This window comes from Heptranchias perlo, chromosome 4, assembly GCF_035084215.1.
Source record: "Heptranchias perlo isolate sHepPer1 chromosome 4, sHepPer1.hap1, whole genome shotgun sequence".
Lineage (NCBI taxonomy): Eukaryota > Metazoa > Chordata > Chondrichthyes > Hexanchiformes > Hexanchidae > Heptranchias > Heptranchias perlo.
In genome coordinates, this window is record NC_090328.1 from 119,768,515 (window position 1) to 119,789,364 (window position 20,850).

General features: G+C 39.5%; 1 protein-coding gene across 1 annotated transcript in view; it reads left to right on the forward strand.

Annotated features, from left to right (window-relative positions):
• Positions 1 to 18,106, forward strand: part of ecpas (Ecm29 proteasome adaptor and scaffold) — a 100,764-nt gene extending 82,658 nt beyond the window's left edge. The window contains exons 40-49 of the mRNA XM_067983574.1: positions 1,736 to 1,802; positions 5,214 to 5,405; positions 6,541 to 6,752; positions 9,175 to 9,218; positions 9,425 to 9,617; positions 11,968 to 12,097; positions 13,028 to 13,133; positions 13,228 to 13,316; positions 13,410 to 13,481; positions 14,981 to 18,106. Coding sequence (XP_067839675.1) covers positions 1,736 to 1,802; positions 5,214 to 5,405; positions 6,541 to 6,752; positions 9,175 to 9,218; positions 9,425 to 9,617; positions 11,968 to 12,097; positions 13,028 to 13,133; positions 13,228 to 13,316; positions 13,410 to 13,481; positions 14,981 to 15,120 — 1,245 coding nt within the window. The 3' untranslated portion in view covers positions 15,121 to 18,106. The remainder of the gene's footprint in view (positions 1 to 1,735; positions 1,803 to 5,213; positions 5,406 to 6,540; positions 6,753 to 9,174; positions 9,219 to 9,424; positions 9,618 to 11,967; positions 12,098 to 13,027; positions 13,134 to 13,227; positions 13,317 to 13,409; positions 13,482 to 14,980) is intronic.
• Positions 18,107 to 20,850: the final 2,744 nt, after the last annotated feature.

Below are 20,850 nucleotides of genomic sequence, written 5' to 3' on the forward strand. Positions count from 1 at the left end.
TGTGGGATTGATCTGTCAAAAAGAGGCCATGTTGGGCCCAATGAAAGAAAGATTTGCATCAGTACAGCACCTTTTATATCTTCATGCATCACAAAGCATTTCACAACCAATTAATTACTTTTTGAAGCAAGACAGCCAATTTGCTGCATTTGCAAGATTCCACGCAAAACAACAAGCCGATTGATCAGTTGATATGTTTTTGGTTTTCAGTGAGGGATGAGTGTTGGCCAGGATTCGGAAGGCGAGGGTGCTACCATTGATCCAAACCAACATTTAACCGTTTCTAGTTCCTAAAAAAAATTCTCACTAATAAATGGCACATTTATGCTGTGGACCTGCACTAAAAATTGAGTTGAGACTTTTCCAACCAATTCCACTTGAGATGCTTCAGTCTGCACTGGATTTGAACCTAGGTCTCCGAGATGCAATCATAGTGGCCTCAATTGAAAAGCCATCCTTAATGTTCTACAGCTATGCTGAAATTTGATTGGTAGGTTCTCTACATTTGCATTCAAATCACAGGAGTGCAAATCTGACATTCGGTCAATGCAGAGTGAATGTACACTGAGAAAGATAGGGGACGCTTTTAAAATAAGTTGTCTTACAGTTTACAGTATTACTGATTTTTAATGCAATATTACTGCAGGGGGTCTGCAAGCCGGTCTAAATGTGCTGGGGAAATGGGCCACATTCTGGCAGATGTCCTTTAACTTAGATAAGTGCAGTGTAATGCACTTGGGCAGGACCAATACAAAGTGTACTTACATGCTACGTGGTACCGAATTAATATCAGTTGAGCGAGAAAGTGATCTTGACGTTATTCATAATTCTAAGGGTTCATGACCAATGCTGCGAAGCTGTAGCCAAAGCAAACTGTATTAGTTTGCATAAAAAGAACCATTCAATATAGATCAAAGCACTCCGCCTTGTCCTTGCACTAGACCCTGGTTAGACTGCATTTGGAATACTGCATCCAGTTTTGGTCCCCTCACATGGTGGACGATATAGAAGCTTTTGGAAAAAGTCCATAGGAGAGCCTCTAGGAAGATCCCCAGCTTAAAAGACCTTAGTTATTCAGAAAGGCTTAAAAGGCTGGGTCTATTCCCTTTAGAAATGCGTAGACTTTGAGGTGATTTGATAGAGGTGTACAAAATTATCAGGCTTGGTTGTATTCCCTTGATAGGCTATTTCAACTAGATGCTTTAGGGAAGACCAAATGTCATGCATATAAGTTACGTAAGGGTACGGCTAGGTTAGATGTTCGACGGCTCTTCTTTTCCCAGAGAATGGTAGACCTATGGAACGAACAAGTTACTGGCTCACGTGGTGAGTGCAGACTCTCTCTGTGCCTTTGAGAGTGCGCTGGACCAGCTCGTCATTTGAAAGTCGATCACATATTATAAAATGGAGGTAAAATGCCAGGTGGTATATGCAATGGTAAATGTGATCTCCTGAACTAGCTTTGATCACCTGGGGTGATGGTGGGACGGGTGGGTGGGTCAGAGGAATTTCCCAAATTGTTTTTTTCCCTGATTGGCCATGGGTATTTTTTCTGTTTTTTGGCCTCTCCTGTGTGTGTGTGTGCCTAATGGGAATGGGTGCCTAATGGTGATGCTCCAGACATCCTTTGCGGCAGGCTCAATGGACCAGTGGTCTTTTCCTGCCTGTCGATTTTGTATGTTAAAAATTTTATGACAATCTTGTAATAATCCAAAACTGTACTATTATCTTACAGACAGCACGACCCAGTAGCACTGAAAAGTTATTTCAAAAACTCTGCACGTGGTATCTCGAAAAAGATGGTAAATATATCTCTCTCTATATTAAAATTCGTATGCCCACTCACCTGTCAATGTTTTTACGGCGATTTCCTTGTAAATTATGTTCACACTCAATTACATTGGTAATAGCCTGTGTTGCCAGCAAGTTGTGCTTTTATAGGGGCTTCCCATTTAGAATACGTAGCCATTTGAAATGCTTTTCAGTCATAAAAGCCTGTGACTTTACAATTCCCCATTAAAGAGCTTAACTTGAGTCTGCTTGCAATTCCATTTCTGGCCACTATGCTGCTCTGCATCATTTTTCTGTTCATTAAATTCTCTCTGTCAGAAATCTTACTAAAGCAGCAGATGAGGTTTTAGTCTTTTAAAAATGGTAACAATTTAAAAGTTCCATGCTGTTATTAGAATGGTTCAATTGACCCCCAACATACATTCCCTAGCCAGTAAACTCAATCCCCTCAAGCAAAGTAGAACTTGATCTAAGTGTAACCCCTCACTGAGAGAAAATCCGTGATTCTCTGAGTAACCGTCCCACCCCCATAGAGGGACAATCCTGGGGCCTGTGTAACCCTCCTCCACTGAGGGAGATAACCTCTTCCATTTCCTGCCTCCTTTCCCTCTCTATCTTTCTACTTCACCCACCTCTCTCCTCTTCCCCCCCCCCCCCCCCCCCCCGCTCCTCTCTTTTCTCCCCCCCCACTTCGTTTAGGGTAGTCGGACACCCATTTCAATTTCCGATTGTCTGCACGCAACCAGTAGAAGTTCTGGTATTAATGCTAAAAATGGAAAATCTATGCTTGTGTACCTAATTGTACATCATCACTTAACATTATCAAGGGATATGGGGATCGGGCAGGAAAGTGGAGTTGAGGTCGAAGATCGGCCATGATCTGATTGGCGGATCAGGCTCGAGGGATCATATGGCCTTCTCCTGCTTCTATTTCTTAAGTTCTTTTTAGCTGTACCTTTTGCTTTCCCCACATATTTAGATTTTTATTTTTGCAAATCCTCTGATTCCTGAAATCAGAAGATGCAGCTGCAACAGGCAACGCAATCAAATCAATTTTTTGTTTTCTCGATCTTCCTACTAAAAGCTCATTACAACCAGAGCGAACAATTTTTTTTAAATCAAGAATCAAAGCCTGAATCAGCTAATTCTGAAATGGGCAACGTTTCAATTGGGCCACAAATCAATGTACAATATTAATTATTTATTGGAAAGACCTCTGCTGTAAAATAGAGTGACTACCAGCTGCAGGGAAAATGGGCATATCAAGATCTAGCTGATAAAACATTTGCTTGTTAGATTAAAATCGACTGCAGAAATCAGTACTTTATGTAGCTATGGTGCTATCGGAAGATCCATTTGGATATTTTTGTTCTTCAAGTGGCAAGATTGAATATATGCAACAAGTTAAACGAGATTTACCAAGCTCACCATTGCGCTGGATGGTCTGCCGCAATATGATTAGGTTTAAGGTCCAAATAGAAAGGGAAACGGTTGGTACAAAACAAGGGCACCAGATTGGAATGGGGCAGATTTTAGGAAGATGAAGGAGTTAACTCAGGTGAGTTGGAAATAGAAATAGGCACAGGGCTGTAAATCAACAATGGGACATTTTTAAAAAGGAGGGTGCAGAGATGCAGAATAAATATATACCATTTTAAGAAAAAAACAAAGGAGACTACTTCAGTTTCAGAAAGCCATGGAAAAAGCAATTGGAAAGGAGGACATGTGGTCCTATAGGTATGTTGAAAATAAGGAAAGGATAAGCAAAGCAAGGAGGAGTATAAAGAGAGAATCTAAAGAAACATTAAAAAGAACATTAAAGTTTACACAAATTGATCATTTCAAATAGTTAAATGTGAGGTTGGAACCTTGAGGGAGAGGATCGTGAGTTAGTAGAGGATTACTGGAAATTGACAGGGACACCTAAGTACTTTGTTTCAGTGTTTACATAGTGTTTACATTTACGGAAGAGAAGGATATTGGGGAGGAGGTAATTCCTGAATTGGTTAAAAGCGAGATGAGAGGCTGTTATAATAAATAAAAGGAACGTATAAGAGAAGTTAGTTAAGCTAAAGAAGGCCAAAACGCCAGGATCTGACAGGATACATCAAAGGATCCTGAGGGAGATGGGGAAAGAAATAGTGGAGTAATTTCGGGACTGTTAAGAGTGGATGTGGGCTGGCAGACTGGAAAGTAGCCAATATAATAACATTTTTGAAAAAAAAGACCAAACTAACCCGAATAATTACAGTCCAATTAGATTAACATCTGTGGTGGGGAATATTTTGAATTAAAATATTAAATATCTAGATGATGAGAATTAATAATTAATTAATAATTGGCAAAAGAACCAGAATCTCTTTTATGCAGTGAGATATGATCTGGAATGTACTACCTGAAAGGGTGGTGGAAGCTGATACAATAGTAGCTTTCAAAAGCGAATTGGATAAATACTTGAAGGGGAAAATAATTGCAGGGCTTTGGGGAAAGGGCAGGGGAGTGGGACTGATTGGATTGCTCTTTCAAAGAGCCAGCACAGGCATAATGGGCCGAATTACTTCCTTCTGTGCAATATTATTCTATAAAGAGAAAATACTTAGAAGGAGCCAACATGAATTTCAGAATGCAAGAACAAGGGAATCTAGATTTAAGATTAAATGTAAGAGATTTCGGTCAGAGAGCAGGACAAAGTGTTTGTTTTTTTTTAAACAGAGGATTGTGAAGTCAAAGTTAGTGACTGAAGCAGAGGTCATGTCACCATTTACGAATCAGTTAGATTGGTGGTTGAAGGAAGGGGAGATTAAAGGGATATCTGAACAGGGTGAACAAATGGGATTAGGGCAATTGCTCATGTGGAGGATAAACACCAACATGGACTGGTTGGGCCAAAAGTCCCGTTTCTATTTTAGAATTTGCACATAGAGATTACATGTAATTCTAGGTATGAAATGGATCAACAGCAACTGTCTAATGCTTTGTCTCTTTCACTGATTTTATTGTTGACATTCATCAGTATCATCTGTTGAAACCTATGAAGCATAACGTTGCAACAGGGTAGTTGCTAGTAGTTACTGAGCTGAAAAGAGTTCTTTAAAAACATACCTACAGGAATGGACTTGGGTGACAGAACTTCTAATTTTGTAGGAATCGTACACGTGTGGGTTAACCCTTTGTACTAGCATATTTCACCAAAATAAACATATCAAGTATATCAATTTTTAAACTGGCAGATGTCTAAAAGATATATTTTGAAAGTGGAACCAATTTCAGTAGTCAAAGGTTTACAGCGAGTACGAAACAGCACCCCCATCTTGCTGTGACTTGTAAGTGTGCATAGTTTATTTGTATCCTATGTGCTTAATAAATTCTATGGTCCATTCAACTGATTTGAGAAATTGTCCCGTCTTGTGATTTATTTCCAGAGCTAGTCTATCGATCGGCATGTGCACTAACAGTACATGCTATTGGACGTCACAGCCCCGATGTAATCAAGCACCATGCAGTCGTGGCCTTGCCTCTTGCTTTTCTTGGAATGCATGAAATCCCAGATGAAGATAAAGGGGAAACCAATGACTCTGACCTTTGGACTGAAGTGTGGCAGGAGAATGTACCTGGTTGGTGAAATGTTATTTGTGCAAGTTTAAATGTTAAATGTACAGAACTTCCTTGTTTTTAATAGAATTAGAAAATGGGCTAAGATCAGTAATTGGATTCATTTCCTGAAACAAGGCCAGTGAACCATGCAGGAGTGATGCCCTCTCCATTAAACTGATTCAATTTCCCTTAGTTGTTACTATGTTGCATTCACATTTCCATCAGTTCTGACCCTATGTGTGAATCAAATTCTTGTTCACATTGATTTTTGTCTTAAATTCACTATGCTGGGAGTCACAATTTATAAACTGTCCTGAGGAAGAACAAAAAGTATTTGTAACAATTTTTTTTTTAATTCATAACTCAAACAAAGCCCACTAAAAAGGAAACAGTGGATACTGGGGAGTTTTTAGCAGGAAGTATGCTCACTAAAAGGGACTTCAGATGATGTCTCAAACTGCAAGAGTAAAAGGATTTAGCCATTGTCTGAATCCACAAGTTAGATTATTACCTGATGATAATCCTGTGTATCCATTTTTGATGTAACAACTTGATCTTCCATGATATTGTTCACAGACAAATTAACATTTAAAATTGTCTACTGCCCTATTCTCTAATTCATTCTTTTTACTCTTAAGCAACTTATCTTTCATCTCTTGCTCTTTCTGCAAATCACTCCTTCCCTCTATGCTCTCTTCTGTGGTTCTCTCACTCTGTATGCCTCTCTTGATAGCTGTCTCTGTCTCACTTTCTATCTCCTTCTCTCCCATTCCCTGTCTCTTCCTCTCCCTGGTCACCTTCCTCCAGCTCGAATGGGAAGGAAGGAATTCTGGAATAGGCAGGCTGACTCCAGGATCTGACCAGATGTCTGGACGTGGATGACATACCATTTCTTTAAATTGTTGTTCACTGTGTGTACTCCAGTTAGGGTACCAGTCAGAGTTGTGGCAGACATGGACAACCAGAAACATGCTTATAGTTTGTGCGTTGATGTCTTCATTGAAATAATCAACTGCAAGTTTATCAAAAACACAGCATCTTATAGCAGATGAAATAAATTTTGAATAATGTATCAAATGGGTGGGCTCATTAAGAGAACCAATTTTTCTATTTGCAGTTTGCACTGACAGGTTAATATTTGGGCTTTTGTTGCAGGTAGTTTTGGTGGAATTCGACTTTACATGCAAGAATTGATCGCTATTACGCAAAAGGCACTACAGTCCCAATCGTGGAAGATGAAAGCACAAGGGGCAGTTGCTATGGCATCCATTGCCAAACAACAGACGGGCTCACTGGTTCCACCACACTTAGGAATGATATTGAATGCACTTTTACAGGGAATATCAGGTCGAACATGGACAGGAAAGGTAGAATTCCACATTTAATGTGGCATTACACAAAATAACTCAACTGAGGGACTTTTCTTTTAAAAAGGAAACTGTATGAAACTTGGTAAAAAGATTTTAGTAAGTAGATATTGTTAGTTATTTACTTTAATCAATATTAAATTTTGGTTTGGAAGGAAGCAAATGTAACCCTGTTATTCAAGAATGGAGGGAGAGAGAAAACGGAATTACAAGCCAGTTAGCCTGACATCAGTTGTCGGGAAAATGCTGGAATCCATTATTAAGGAAGTGGTAACAGGGCACTTAGAAAATCATAATATGATTAAGCAGAGTCAACATGGTTTTATGAAAGGGAAATCGTGTTTGACAAATTTATTAGAGTTCTTTAAGGATGTAACTAGCGGGTTAGATAAAGGGGAACCAGTGGATGTAGTATATTTGGATTTCCAAAAGGCATTCTATAAGGTGCCACATAAAAGGTTGTTATGCAAGATGAGGGTTCTGGGGTAATGTATTAGCGTGGATAGAGGATTGGTTAATGGACAAAAAAGAAAGTAGGGATAAACAGGCCATTTTCAGGTTGGCAGGCTGTAACTAGTGGGGTGCCTCAAGGATCAGTGCTTGGGCCTCAGCTATTTACAATCTATATTAACAACTTGGATGAAGGGACTGAGTGTAATGTATCCAAGTTTGCTGACGATACAAAGCTAGGTGGGAAAGTAAGCTGTGAGAAGGACACAAAGAGTCTGCAAAGGGGTAGAGACAGGTTAAGTGAGTGGGCAAGAAGGTGGCAGATGGAGTATAGTGTGGGAAAATGTGAGGTTATTCACTTTGGTAGGAAGAAACTATTAAATGTTGGTGTTCAGAGAGATCTGGGTGTCCTCTTACAAGAAACACAAAGTTAGCATGCAGGTACAGCAGGCAATTAGGAAGGCGGAAGGCAAATGGCATGTTGGTCTTTATTGCAAAGGGGTTGGAGTACAAGAGTAAGGAAGTCTTGCTGCAATTGGACAGGACTTGGTGAGACCACACCTGGAGTACTGTGCACAGTTTTGGTCTCCTTATCTAAGGAAGGATATACTTGCTGAAGAAGTGGTGCAACGAAGGTTTCCTAGATTGGTTCCTGGGATGAGAGGGTTGTCCAATGACAGATTGAGTAAAATGGGCCTATTCTCTCTAGAGTTTAGAAGCATGAGAGGTGATCTCATTGAAACATATAAGATTCTGAGGGGGTTTGACACGGTAGATGTTGAGAGGTTGTTTCCCCTGACTGGAGAGTCCAGAACTAGGCAGGATAGTTTCAGGATAAGTGGTTGGCCATTTAAGACTGAGATGAGGAGGAATTTCTTCACTCAGGATTGTGAGTCTTTGGAATTCTCTACCCCAGAGGGCTGTGGATGCTGAGTCGTGTGTATATTCAGGGCTGAGAGATTTTTGGGCTCTAGGGGAATCAGAGGATATGGGGATCAGGCAGGAAAGTGCAGTTGTGGTTGATGATCAGCCATGATCTTAGTGAATTGCGGAGCAGGCTCTAGGGGACGTATGGCCTACCCCTGCTCCTATTTCTTATGTTTTTATGATTTTGTTTATAATATCTTCACTTCCTCTTCATCTGCTGGTAAATGTGGCACATATCAATTTCTCATTCCCATCTATTTCACCTCCAGCTCTGTTTTACAGTTTGGTGTTGATGATTAGAGGCAATGTGCAAATGGACATTGGGTGTAGAATTTTCCATTGTGTGACAGGATGGATGGGGTGTTCTGCCCACAATCTGCTGTTGAAATATACTTCCCCTGTAATTGCATTTGTGGCTATGCATAGAGTAAAAGCAGTGAGGAGCTTTAACTGCACAGATTTACATCCTCTGAAGTCAAAGGAGATAATGGTCAAACTGTATAGTGCTCACCTTGGGTACAGTGTCAAGTGCTAGGGGCAATGCAGGGAAGCACCACAAGGCTGACCTCTAGTTATGAAGAAAGACTGGAGAAACTTGGGCTTTTCAACCTAAAAAGTCAGAGGGGAGATCTTAGAGGATGTATAAGGTTAAGGGAATGGAAAATGTAAACCTGGAATATTAGTTTAAATTAAATTGCAGGAGTATAACAAGGGGAAACGGTTTCAAACTAAGTAAATGGTAGTTTTAGGACTGATATCAGGAAATTCTTCTTAAACAACATATAGAGTAGATTTCTAGATATGGTGAAGGAGGCAAAATTCCTGAAATCACTTAAACAATTGGATGCTACAGTGGTGGACTTTAAGATGCTTCTGGATGAATGAATCAAGATGGGCTGAATGGCCTTCCTCATCTGTAATTAGATCTTATCAACAGTAAGAGTAGAGTCATTAAGAGAGCTGTCAAGTTGTTCAAGTAAACACTACTGGTGAGGGAGGAAAAGGGGGCAAAATTCTGTATAACTGCAACTTGCTCTTCTTTCAGGAGGAACTGCTGAAAGCTGTTGACAGTGTGGTGACTGCATGCAGGTAAACATTAATCAGAAACATAGCATTATGATTTAAATCATTCTTGTATGATTATAGTAAGTAAATCAACAATGTAATGAGCTGCATTAAGTATCATGAAAGGCAACATCAATTTCAGTCTTCTAAGCCCATTTGTGTTCAATAAAGGATCTTCTCTGTCTCCAACGTGACATTATTTTGCTTTATCTTTTGAATTTTGTACCCAGTGCAGAGTTGCAGAAGTCATTGCCTGACCAGCCCAGTATAGACACCATCATTCAGGTCATGTTAAAAGAGTGTCACAAGGAGAATCTCCAGTACAAGATGACTGCTTTAAAGTGCATCGCCAACGTTTTACAAGCCACAAAAGAAGATCGTTTCCAGGAAATGGTGGCTATTCTGTTTCCCGTTATTAAAAGGGTAATTTAATTACACTTGTGGAAACCAGCAAATCTGGTGATTAGAATGATAACCAGCGGTAGTGATGAAAATAGTTTGCAGTTGGTACATTCTGGTAGTTTTGAAGTTTATTTGTGAAATGTTACTTTTGTCAGTTACTAGTAACTGTGATGGGAATTTTTTTTTTAAACTGATTTTTTTTTCCATGTCAGTCACAAAATGGTATGAAATTGAGAAATATTGTGCTAAAGTTCTAAATGTAGTTTAGTTGGTGAAAGCAGTCATGCCCCAACTACCCAATTAATTTCATTACCTTGGTAATGTATCATAAAAAATCTACATTTGTCAACTTCCTTAATATTGAACGCACTCAGTGCTCACAACCTTTGTTGTAGCTGAATCATGGCCTCTTGCCTCCTTCTGTGCCCTCCAAACGAAATGCTTATTTCTTTTAGTTCTTCATAAACAGTCACAACCTCTCTGCTTTTATTCCATCCTTAATTCTCCATCCATCAACAGGCTTTGACCTCAAAAGGGACATTCTCACTGATGGTGACTCCCAAGAAGTTCTGTTTCTTTTTTCATGCCAAATGCTTCTTTCCCTTTAAGAGCTCATAGATCCACGTGAAGTCCCAAGTCCATTCAAGACTGAAATACCACTGCTTTGTCTGGGAGGGCTTTCTATCGCTCCTGGACATCATTCTGTACCAAATGATTCTCACCAATTTCCCCCCATCTCACTTCCTCCCTTCCTAAAGTCACAACTCCTTGCTGGGATCTGGTTTAATATGTGAGCCTTGGTGGTCAGTTGCAGCATGCTATTTGACTGCAAGAGAGGGGGCATTGCAGCTATTCTTGACCCGGTTCTCACTTGGTGTCCATGTGCACTTTCAGCAGGAGCCACAGAATGGAATCTAAAATGGGAACCCTGGTCAATGTTCCCCTCCCAAACCCAAGGCACGGGAAGCCTCAGTTGACATCAACCAATTCAGCATAGTCCATTAATCAAGTATGGGACTTTCCTGCTCTGTATTGCTCAGCTACCCACTGGGTAAACTTACTGAGCCATTGAAGAAGCCATAATCTATCTATCGATCTATACTCTCTGGAGTTTAGAAAAATGAGAGGTGATCTCATTGAAACATATAAGATTCTGAGGGGGCTTGATAGGGTAGATGCTGAGAGGTTATTTCCTCTGGCTGGAGAGTCTAGAACTAGAGGGCATAGACGCAGGATATGGGATCGGACATTTAAGACTAAGATGAGGAGGAATTTCTTCACTCAGGGTTGTGAATCTTTGGAATTCTCTACCCCAGAGGGCTGTGGATGCTGAGTTATTGAATATATTCAAGGCTGAGATAGATAGATTTTTGGACTCTCGGGGAATCAAGGGATATGGGGATCGGGCGGGAAAGTGGAGTTGAGGTTGAAGATCAGCCACGATCTTATCGAATGGTGGAGCAGGCTCAAGGGGCCGAATGGCCTAATCCTCCTATTCCTTACGTTCTTATAACTTTGGATCTAAAGTAAAATCTGGAATCCATTCTGCCATGGCTCAGTTTGTAAAGACAGCACATGATTGAGGCGTACAGACCAGAAGATGCCTGCTGTGTGTCGAGATAGCTGGTCTCGTCCAAAGCGACAGTGAGGTCAGTACAATTGGCCAAAGCTCCCCTGACCTGGGAAGGAGAAAGCCATCCAGGGCTCCTGCTGGAAGGGGCCTATATGAATATTGAGAAAGGAGTTTTAAGTATATGATCTAATTGAATGGCGGAACAGGCTTGAGGGGCTCCTGGTCCAATGACAGGATTGGACTCTGGAAAAACAGCTAATATGACAGGTTGCTAGAGAACAAATGTCAGCTCCTTTAGAAAATAAGGGAGAAAATTGGGGAAGGACATTTTTTGAAAATAAATATGAAATAAGAAACAACTATTCGGCCTGTTAAACCTACTCCTTCAAATAAAATGCATACAGTTTTCACTGTCATAGACTCTTCCCAACTTATTTAACCTCCTAAGGGAGATGAATGACCACTGATAAAACTTTTAGAATTATCCATATTATTGATGTATAAAACATTTGAACTTTATTCAAAACCACCTACAGCTTCCAACGTAACTAATGTTTAATAAAGCGCACACCTGGCCATTATGTATATGATCACTTTACAAGTGGCTGTGTGTGAAACGAAGACAACATTATTAGATTGTCGTATTTTGCTCAAAATTATATAAATTAGTTTTGGACACTTACCTTTTCTGTGGAGTTTGTGTTCGTTTTATAGCAACTGCAAATTGAAGTTGTAAATTGAAATTGAAATGTTTTGGAAAAGATTATTGAATATGAAATTTTCCACTTTTCTTTTCAGAGTTCTTCAGGATCATCCAAGGAAGAGGATCATGAAGAGGAGGAGAGAGAGAAGGAACTACGAATGGAATATCTGCTTTGTGCTTTTGAAACTCTGGGGAAGGCATGGCCCAGAACTCCAGAAACACAAGGTAGGTCTTCACAATGATCCTCATTATGTTCCTTCATAAAATGTTAATTCACTCAGTCCTCATCTAAAATTCTTAAGTATTCTCAATAAGCAAATTGATTCCACCTCAACCATTTTCATGGGCGGTAAGTACAGTTGTGAAGAGATCACTTACTGTTTACCAAACAATGTTTTTGTAACGCATAGCTGAAAGTGAAACCCCCATTATCAGTCTGTATTCATTGAGCCCGTCTGGGAAATGAAAATAGTCCTGTTTTTAAAAAAAACATAATTGAGTTATCTATAATATGTTAAAAATCTTAGTCTGTGTGCACTTTGTGTCTACAAAATCTTACTTTCTGTAGCCACTTTTTTGTCACACTTTTGACTCAACTTTTTCTCTTAAAAATTCCCATGTCCACATTTATAATGTAAACTTGTCACACTGTAATTACACCTTCCTGCCAGTGATAGTCCTGTGGCGCCTCAGTTTTGAAGCCTGTACTGCAAAGAAATTCCTATGTTCCAACCAATGCTTGCTTCCCAAATTCCTGTAGGATTTGCTATTTAACTATAAAATCAAATTACAGTTATATAAAAAGTAAGGACAGAATGTATGTCTTTAAAATGGGATCTGAACCTTGGTCCAGTTATGCCCACATCACCTCAAGATTATACTTTGTCTTGATCCCCATGTGCAGTGCCATGGGAAATCAATTATAGACTGAATAATTGTAGTCCGTTTAAAAAAGAAACTGCAATAATTTTTTTTTACGCACAGCTCATTGCAAGGGGTATTGTAGTTTTACAGTCCATTGCAGTTATAGTGGCTGGAACACTTTTCCCTGCCCCAGCCCTCCTCCTGGTTTGTTTTATGTACTTTAACATGAATGGTCGTCGTATAAAAGTCTCTATTTTGGTGATAACAAAATGTGTTTTGTCTTTTCTGCAGCTCAGTACCGTTTAGAATTGTGTCATCTAATGTGTGAAAGACTAAAGTTGAGTACATGGCGAGTCCAACTCGGAGTGCTCCAAGCCATGAACACATACTTCCAAGGGTGCGTGCAGTTTCGTTGCTAAATTTTTGTTTAAGAACCCCATTAACCAACTGCTTCAAAAAAAAATTCAATAACACAACAATTGTTCCCGCAGCTTATTGCTTCTAGGTCAAGACTACAAAGATGCCAGTGCATTAACTGAAATCCTGAAAGATACATGCTCAGCACTCACATTTCCACTAGGTGAGCTAACCTAAAAGTAGAGAACTTGTATGGTTTAAACAGAAGTTGAACAAAACTTCACAGATTTTTAATTTTTCTATTTTTTTTTTAAAGAAAACAAGAGCTACTCCTCAGTAAGGACAGAAGCTCTATCAATAGTGGAACTTCTGTTTAAAAAACTGGACGGTAAGCAATTTAAAGTTACTTATATAACACTGCAAGTCAATCGTCAGCAGCCATTATCTGAGATGGGTGTCGGTAGCAAATTTAAAATCGTACACGCTTCTTCCAAATGCTCCCTCAGCTCACCTATTGATTCACACGTTTCTAGAGGAATCTGGGGGGAGTGCTTCACTGGAAAAAAAAATTGAATGTTCATATTTTTAATAAAGTACATTCTGGTTCAACATCTTTTACTTAATAAATGATAGATTTTTGATCTTTTTTAAAAAAAAAGTGACATTTGGTCTGTCAAATGTGGATAAATCCAATCAGGCTGACACTTTCCCAAAGACTCTTTCTACAGTTTCTCCTGCCCCCTTCACAGGTTAGGATTCTTGTGTTGCCGGAAGGAATTCCTCATTGTTCATGTGACCAGGGATTGCAACTTGCAGGCACAGAGTGAGGTCACGAATGGAGCAGGAGAGTCACGTATGAGCAGCAATCTAATACAAAACTCGCAAAAGCTCCAGTGGTTGTTGGAGGCTAACTTTGTAGTTCTGGATATACCTCCCATCTTTGCCCACTGAAGTCTGGCTCAACAAGTCTTCCTTTTCTTTCTCTGCCTTGCTTTAGTGTTCCACCTCTTTCTCCCCTTGGGCAAAAGGAGCTAAGGATACTTTAAAACCTTGAAGTACACCTGGGCCCCTCACCCATCCAGCATTGCTATCGCCATTATCTGAATTATTTCAGTTTTCTCCAACTTGTTCACGCTCATTACTCTTCTGAGTCAAATATTCCTTCTGTATTCCTTTGAGTATAGAAGATTAAGGGGTGATCTAATTGAGGTGTTTAAGATGATTAAAGGAGTAGATGGAGAGAAATTATTTCCTCTGGTAGGAAAGTCCAGACCAAAGAGGGTATAACCTTAAAATTAGAGCTAGGCCGTCAGGGGTGATGTCAGACTTCTTTGCACACAGGGTAATGGGAATCTGAAACTCCTTCCTCACCACCCCCACCCCCCCTCCCAAAAAAAAGCTGTTGAGGCTGGGGGGGGTCAATTGAAAATTTGAAAACTGAGATTGATAGATTTTTTTAGGCAAGGGTTTAAGAGTTACGGAATCAAGGCGGGTCGATGGAGTTAAGATATAGATCCGGCGTGTTCTAATTGAATGGCGGAACAGGCTCGAGGGGCTGAATGGTCTAACCCTGTTCCTAGTAAACGGCTCGAGGGGCTGAATGATCTACTTCTGTGTAATAAATTGGATAGCCAGGTGGTGAAGGATGGAATACTAGAGCCTGGTCGTCAGATGCTTCCAAGCCTTTATTCACAGTGCCCCACATTACCCACTCCACACCCTAGATAAACTCTCATATAAATGGATACGAGAGTGCCTAATTGATATGCACCACCTGAATACAATTAACCCTAATTGATATAAATCACATGGATACAATTAACATCCTGTTCCTAAGTGTTACAGTTTGCATGTTTAAAATCTTCATTTTTTAAAAAACTTTTTCAGAGACTAATCAGTGGGCAACTTTGACACCTGAGAAGAGGGACATAATTCTTCTGTCCCTAACCAGCATGGAATCAGACAACCGGCCAGAACTGAAAGACAAGGCCTCGGACCTCAAGAAACACCTTACAAATCTCCCATAATCCTGCTCAGGCCTATATTCTGCAACAGAATAACTTCAGCTGAAGACTTGACAACCCAAAATCTGACGATCCAGTTTGGATATATAAAATCTACAATGTTGCTTCCTATGTTGTCAGGTTGGCATGTTTTGAGTGTAAGACGAATGCTGCACCTGCTGCTTAGAAGAGGTGTGAGTGTGGTGAATTCCATTTTCAGATGTGGGTTTTTGTGTGTGCGTTCAGTTAGTCACCGTTTTGCAGATTCTCGTATCTGCGTGAGATGCAAATTGTATCTCTGCATCTGGTCTTCCTCCAGTGAAGCAGGAAAGTACAAAAGCTGAGGGTTATGGTCGTGGGACATTTAATTAATGCATGTGTCAAAACAGTGGTTCAGAATTGGATGGGGAGGTGCACGCAACTGCACCAGAAAAACCAATTCAGTTGAAAATAGTCCAGTTCGGTTGATACCAGGTCTAGTAAAGTTAAATGTTAGACTAATAAATTACAATATTGAAGATGTGTAAATTATGTTCGGATCGACAAGATCTGGCACACTGCTGTCAAAGGTGCATCGTGCCTCCATTTTATATGTCATTGTATACTGCCATTGAAGTGGCATTTCTAACATGTTAATTGGATTAAAAATTGAATATTTCTCCTGTCGGTTGTGTGCACATAATGTGTGCTCCAAAAATGCAATTCAGACATTAACTCTTAGTGGTAATTCCAGCATTTGTTGTGTTAGCAGTAGGCTGTTCCTGTTCAGCTGAATATACATTTGGCACTACCTAATTCATGCCTACATTTCATTTTTTATTTTGCAAGAAAAAAAAAAGTTTTTCGTTGAGTTTCTGCATAATTTGAGCTCTGGGGGAAAAAAAAGAAAAATTAAAATGATGAAATGCATTGTTCTTGATTATATAATCCTTGCTACCATGTTGGGTCTTTCCACCACACCATTTACTTGTGAAATGAAAGTGATGTCACCTAGGAATTATTTTAAATAGTTTTGAGTTCACCATGTACTTCACACTTGAGAGTCAGGGAACTAGTCATGCATATCCATCTACTGTGTGAAGCATTTTGCTGTGCTTGTAATTGTAGCAAAAGCAGTTATTTCTAAAGAACCATAAGCTGATTATCAAAATCACATATCCTTCAACCACACCTTTTCTCCATTTAGGTCACAAATTTGCTAATTAATTCCTTAGACAGATAAATTGAATTGGAGTTTGTATGTTTCATTGTTTAGGATATAGACTGGATTCTTAAGCTGCCCCTCCCCCCAACAAAAATCAATTTACACTTCAAATATTTTTAGTTACTTGCTTTAAAAATCTTAAAATACTATAAATTAGTCTTTCAAAGATAACAGACAATAACCACCAAGCTTGAGTGTTTTCTTTTAAATTCAGTCTCATGTAAAACAATCTGGAAGGATCCCATCCGATATTCTGCACAGCTATACAAGGAACCTCCTAACTTTTTATCAGCTTTGCTTCGGTACTGAGTAATTGAGATTGGCAATACTCACCTTTCATGGGGTAAGATTCCTGTTTAAATGTGCTCGAGGTAGATCAGAAGGAAGTTTGATGGTGGTGATTAGTCCTCCTCTTCCCATAAATAAATTTTATTTAACTTATAAGACGTATTGAATGCTTCTGTAGGTCATATGCACTTTTGTGTGAATTAAGAGAAATGATGAAAAAATAACAAAGTTGGACATTGCCTTTCTAAAGATTTCAGATCTATTAACATTTTTTTTTGCAAGTGGTAGAACACTCCCTTTCTGTCTCTGACGGTCAGATGTCCATTCCTGCCAGTTACCTCTGGTGTTTAGTTAGGTCCTGGTTAAGAAGTTTCGATGGAGTATCACACAGAAAGGGGAAATACTGTCCCGATGTTTGAATCGTGCCTCATATGTCAGCTAATGTGGATGTGTGATGGTGAGTGATCTACAAAGGGGAGTTTAAGAACATTTTTTAAAGAAATAAACGGTGGTCTTTGTTTGGAGTATGGTTATTCCTGTAGCTATATCAGAGTGTAGACTTGTAATTGATATTGGGCTGTCCTTAATGTTGTATAGTACAGTACATGGCAATTTGTTTACTGACTGAAATGTCACTTAAAATGCTCCGCTTTTTAGAATTCTTGATGGTTTTGAAAGAAACAAGGTGTGTGCCTCACATGATCAGAAGAAAAGTAGTGGTGTTCCACATGCAGTGTGAACGTGTGATGCCAGCCACAGCCAGGTAGAATGTGGCCTTCCTCAAGTTTTCTATGAAGAACGATTGCACTATTTTAATAACTTGAACACTGTACCTTGCCCCATGTGGGCACCTACTTGCTGCTCCTGCCATTCGCTGGCGAAGCTTTGTATTGAAAATTAAATCTTCTTTTGTTTTGACTGTGTGGATGGGTCAGCACATGTTCTCGACATAATTGTTTGTGCAGAACAGAAACCAGATCTTGAATTGGCCAACAAAAAAAAGACTCTAGTTTTAAAAAAAAAACTGTAGGTTCACCAGTTTTCAAATTAATTTTGAAATGAGTTGTCTGAATGGTGCGGATTAATTTACTCAGGTCAGAGTTAGAACTCCAGCCTCCAGTGCCAGTTTAAACTAACTCTGAAGCTAAAGGTGTCAATTGGAATTGGAATTCCTGTGATGATCTAATTTGGCCTTACGACAAAGCACCTGTATTGTATGCTTAATTGGGCACAGTTGGAATGTACATTCTGGCCCAAAAGAGGGGTTCATAAACATCAGATGGATCAAATTCATTGTGTCGATGTAAATGATTTAGAGCTGGGGTGGGGCGGGGTTTAAGGATTGTTTGAGAATACTTGTGGGCCCCTTGAAGAATGTCCATATGAATTGTGCTTGCATGATGGTGTATAATAAAATTATGCTTGGGTCTTCTGTGAGGCATCGCTTGGGGGGAGGTGAATACAGACACTTTAACATTGCCAAAATCAATAAATGCTCTTGTGCTGTTGTACCACTTATTTTCTGCCTTTGAATCTTCAGTTTCTTAGATAGGTGAATGTGCATTATTCTGTAAATGATTATGGTGTCGCTGACTGGACTCGTGCTAATTTAACTGGAGTTAAAATAAAAACGATCAAAATGCAGGCATGTAACACCAACAATCGTGCACTGACCACTCACTTTAGATGAATGTATTTTAACTCTTTCTCGTTCTCTTTCCCCCCCCCCCCCCCCAACCAACCAAAAAGAAAGTAAAACGGCACAAAGCCTAAATGTGTAGCAACAGCAGCAAAAGAGCTGATGGCCAAGAGTAAAGATCATATGCTGGGTTAGAATCCCTCATGGCTAAAACACAGTCGCATGTGTTCTCCACAAGACTGGGTGTGAGGTCTGCAGCCTTTAGGGAGTGACATCTGGTGGCACTCGACCAGACTAATAGAGCAGTATAGTGTTGCACTGACTTTTTGGCCCCTGATGTCACTAAAGATTAATCCCTGAAGGAACTTACTGAGCAAAAATACTGAGAAATTAAAAGTGTAAATGTCAATATTTTCTCCTTAGAGAGGGCTGCCTCCAGTGAGATGTTTAAGTCGTGACTGCAGTTGAAGCATAGAGGGACTAAGCTATTGAAAGAGAATTACACAAGTGACAAAAGGGTAAACTATTTTATTATTCCCTTGAATGAAAAATATATTTCCTTTAAAAAGGATACTTTTCCCCAACACTTAAAGCTGAAATGCCCATTTGCTGCTGTGCACACACAAATCGAAGAAAATGTAACTACCGAGTGTATAATTATCTACATCGTCTACTTAAAAGTGTTGTGAATCTGGTGCTATTACAGTGCTGCTATCTGAGAAACTTACTTGTCCACATCAGTTATAATTTCCAACTGTAAAAAGCTTCTGATTGGTCATTTGATAAGTACAAAAGCAAGGAAGTTATGCTAAATCTTTATAAATCACTGGTTAGGCCTCAGCTGGAGTATTGTCCAATTCTGGGCACCACACTTTAGGAAGGATGTCAAAGCCTTGGGGAGGATGCAGAGGAGATTTACTAGAATGGTACCAGAGATGAGGGACTTCAGTTATGCGGAGAAGCTGGGGTTGTTCTCCTTAGAGAAGGTGAAGGGGAGATTTAATAGAGGTGTTCAAAATTCTGAAGGGTTTTGATAGAGTAAATAAGGAGAAACCGATTTAAGGTAATTGGCAAAAAAAAGAGGTGACATGAGAATTTGTTTTTTACGCAGCGAGTTATGATCTGGAATGCGCTGCCTGAAAGGGCGGTGGAAGCAGATTCAACAATAACTTCCAAAAGGGAATTGGATAAATACTTTAAAGGGGGAAAAATTTGCAGGGCTATGGGGAAAGAGCAAAGGAGTGGGATCAATTGGGATAGCTCTTTCAAAGAACCAGCACAGGCACGGTGGGCCAAATGGCCGCCTCCTGTGCTGTATCATTCTATGTTTTTTTTTAAGCGGTGGTTGGGGCTGAGGCAGGTTGAGCAGAGTAGAAGGGAGCGTTACTCTGCATCTGACTGCTATTCCATTCCCCAGCACTAACATCTCATTTTGTGCAGCACAGAATTAAAAAGAATGTCCACAAATCTGTAATCTTACTTCCAACAAGCATTGTGTCTCCTCATTTAAAAAAAAAACACTAATTGCTATCCTGGAACTAGAAATTACCAATAAACTGTACAGTTCAATAATTTAGACTTATTTCTAAGGTAAGCAGATTTTTGCAGATAAAATATAATTGTCAAACTATTTGTGACCTAAATCTTTAATTATATACTTCATATACTGATACAGTGGATGATGCAAATCAGACATTTTTACTTGAGTTTATTTTCAAACAGAATCTATAGCACTATCTCTTACTCCATCCCTTAAAATTCAGTCACTATCTTTCAGTTCTTTATCTGTGTTTGCATCCAGACTTAAATCTGTGCTGCTACTCTATACAAGGAGTAAATTCTGTTAATTGTTTTTTTTTCTCGTCTCTATGGAGGATTTGTTCAGGTTTATGACCATTTTATGCCAGCTTTATTAGTGGCAGGAAACCATTCCCCATCATTTAGCCATAATTTGACTTTTGCTGGTGGTTTGAGGAAATGTCAAAGAAACCTATTTGGGAAATGATGCTCCAAAGTTAAAATAACCAAGAAAAATGTATAGTTCAGAACAAGAAAAAAAACTATTGGTTCGAACTCAATATAAATGAATAAACATTTGCCCAAATTTGGAGGCAGAGGAAAGAAAGAACGAACTTGCATTTATATAGCACTTTTCACGACCTCTGGACATCCCAAAGCTCTTTACAGCCACGTAAGTTCTTTTGAAGTGTAGGAAATGCAGCAGCCAATTTGCTCGCAGCAAGGTTCCACAAATAGCAATGTGATAATCAGTACAAATCATTCCAAGCATTCTAGTTAAGTCCATATTATCCACTTTTCAAGCAGTCATTTCAGTGCACTGCTAAATCAAGTCATCTTTAATCACTGAACTATCACAAGCTTGAAGGAAATGACTTGGTCCAGCACAATTCTCACATACAAAAACCGTCACATATAAATGTAATTACAAAGACATATACATATTTATATGTGTTGGTTGAGGGATAAATAAATTTTGGCCAGGACACTGGGGCGAACTCTCCTGCTCTTAGAATTCTATCGTGGGATTTTTACATCCACCTGAGAGCGTAGACGGGGCCTCGATTTAGCCCCTCATCCAAAAGACGGCACCTTCAACGGTGAA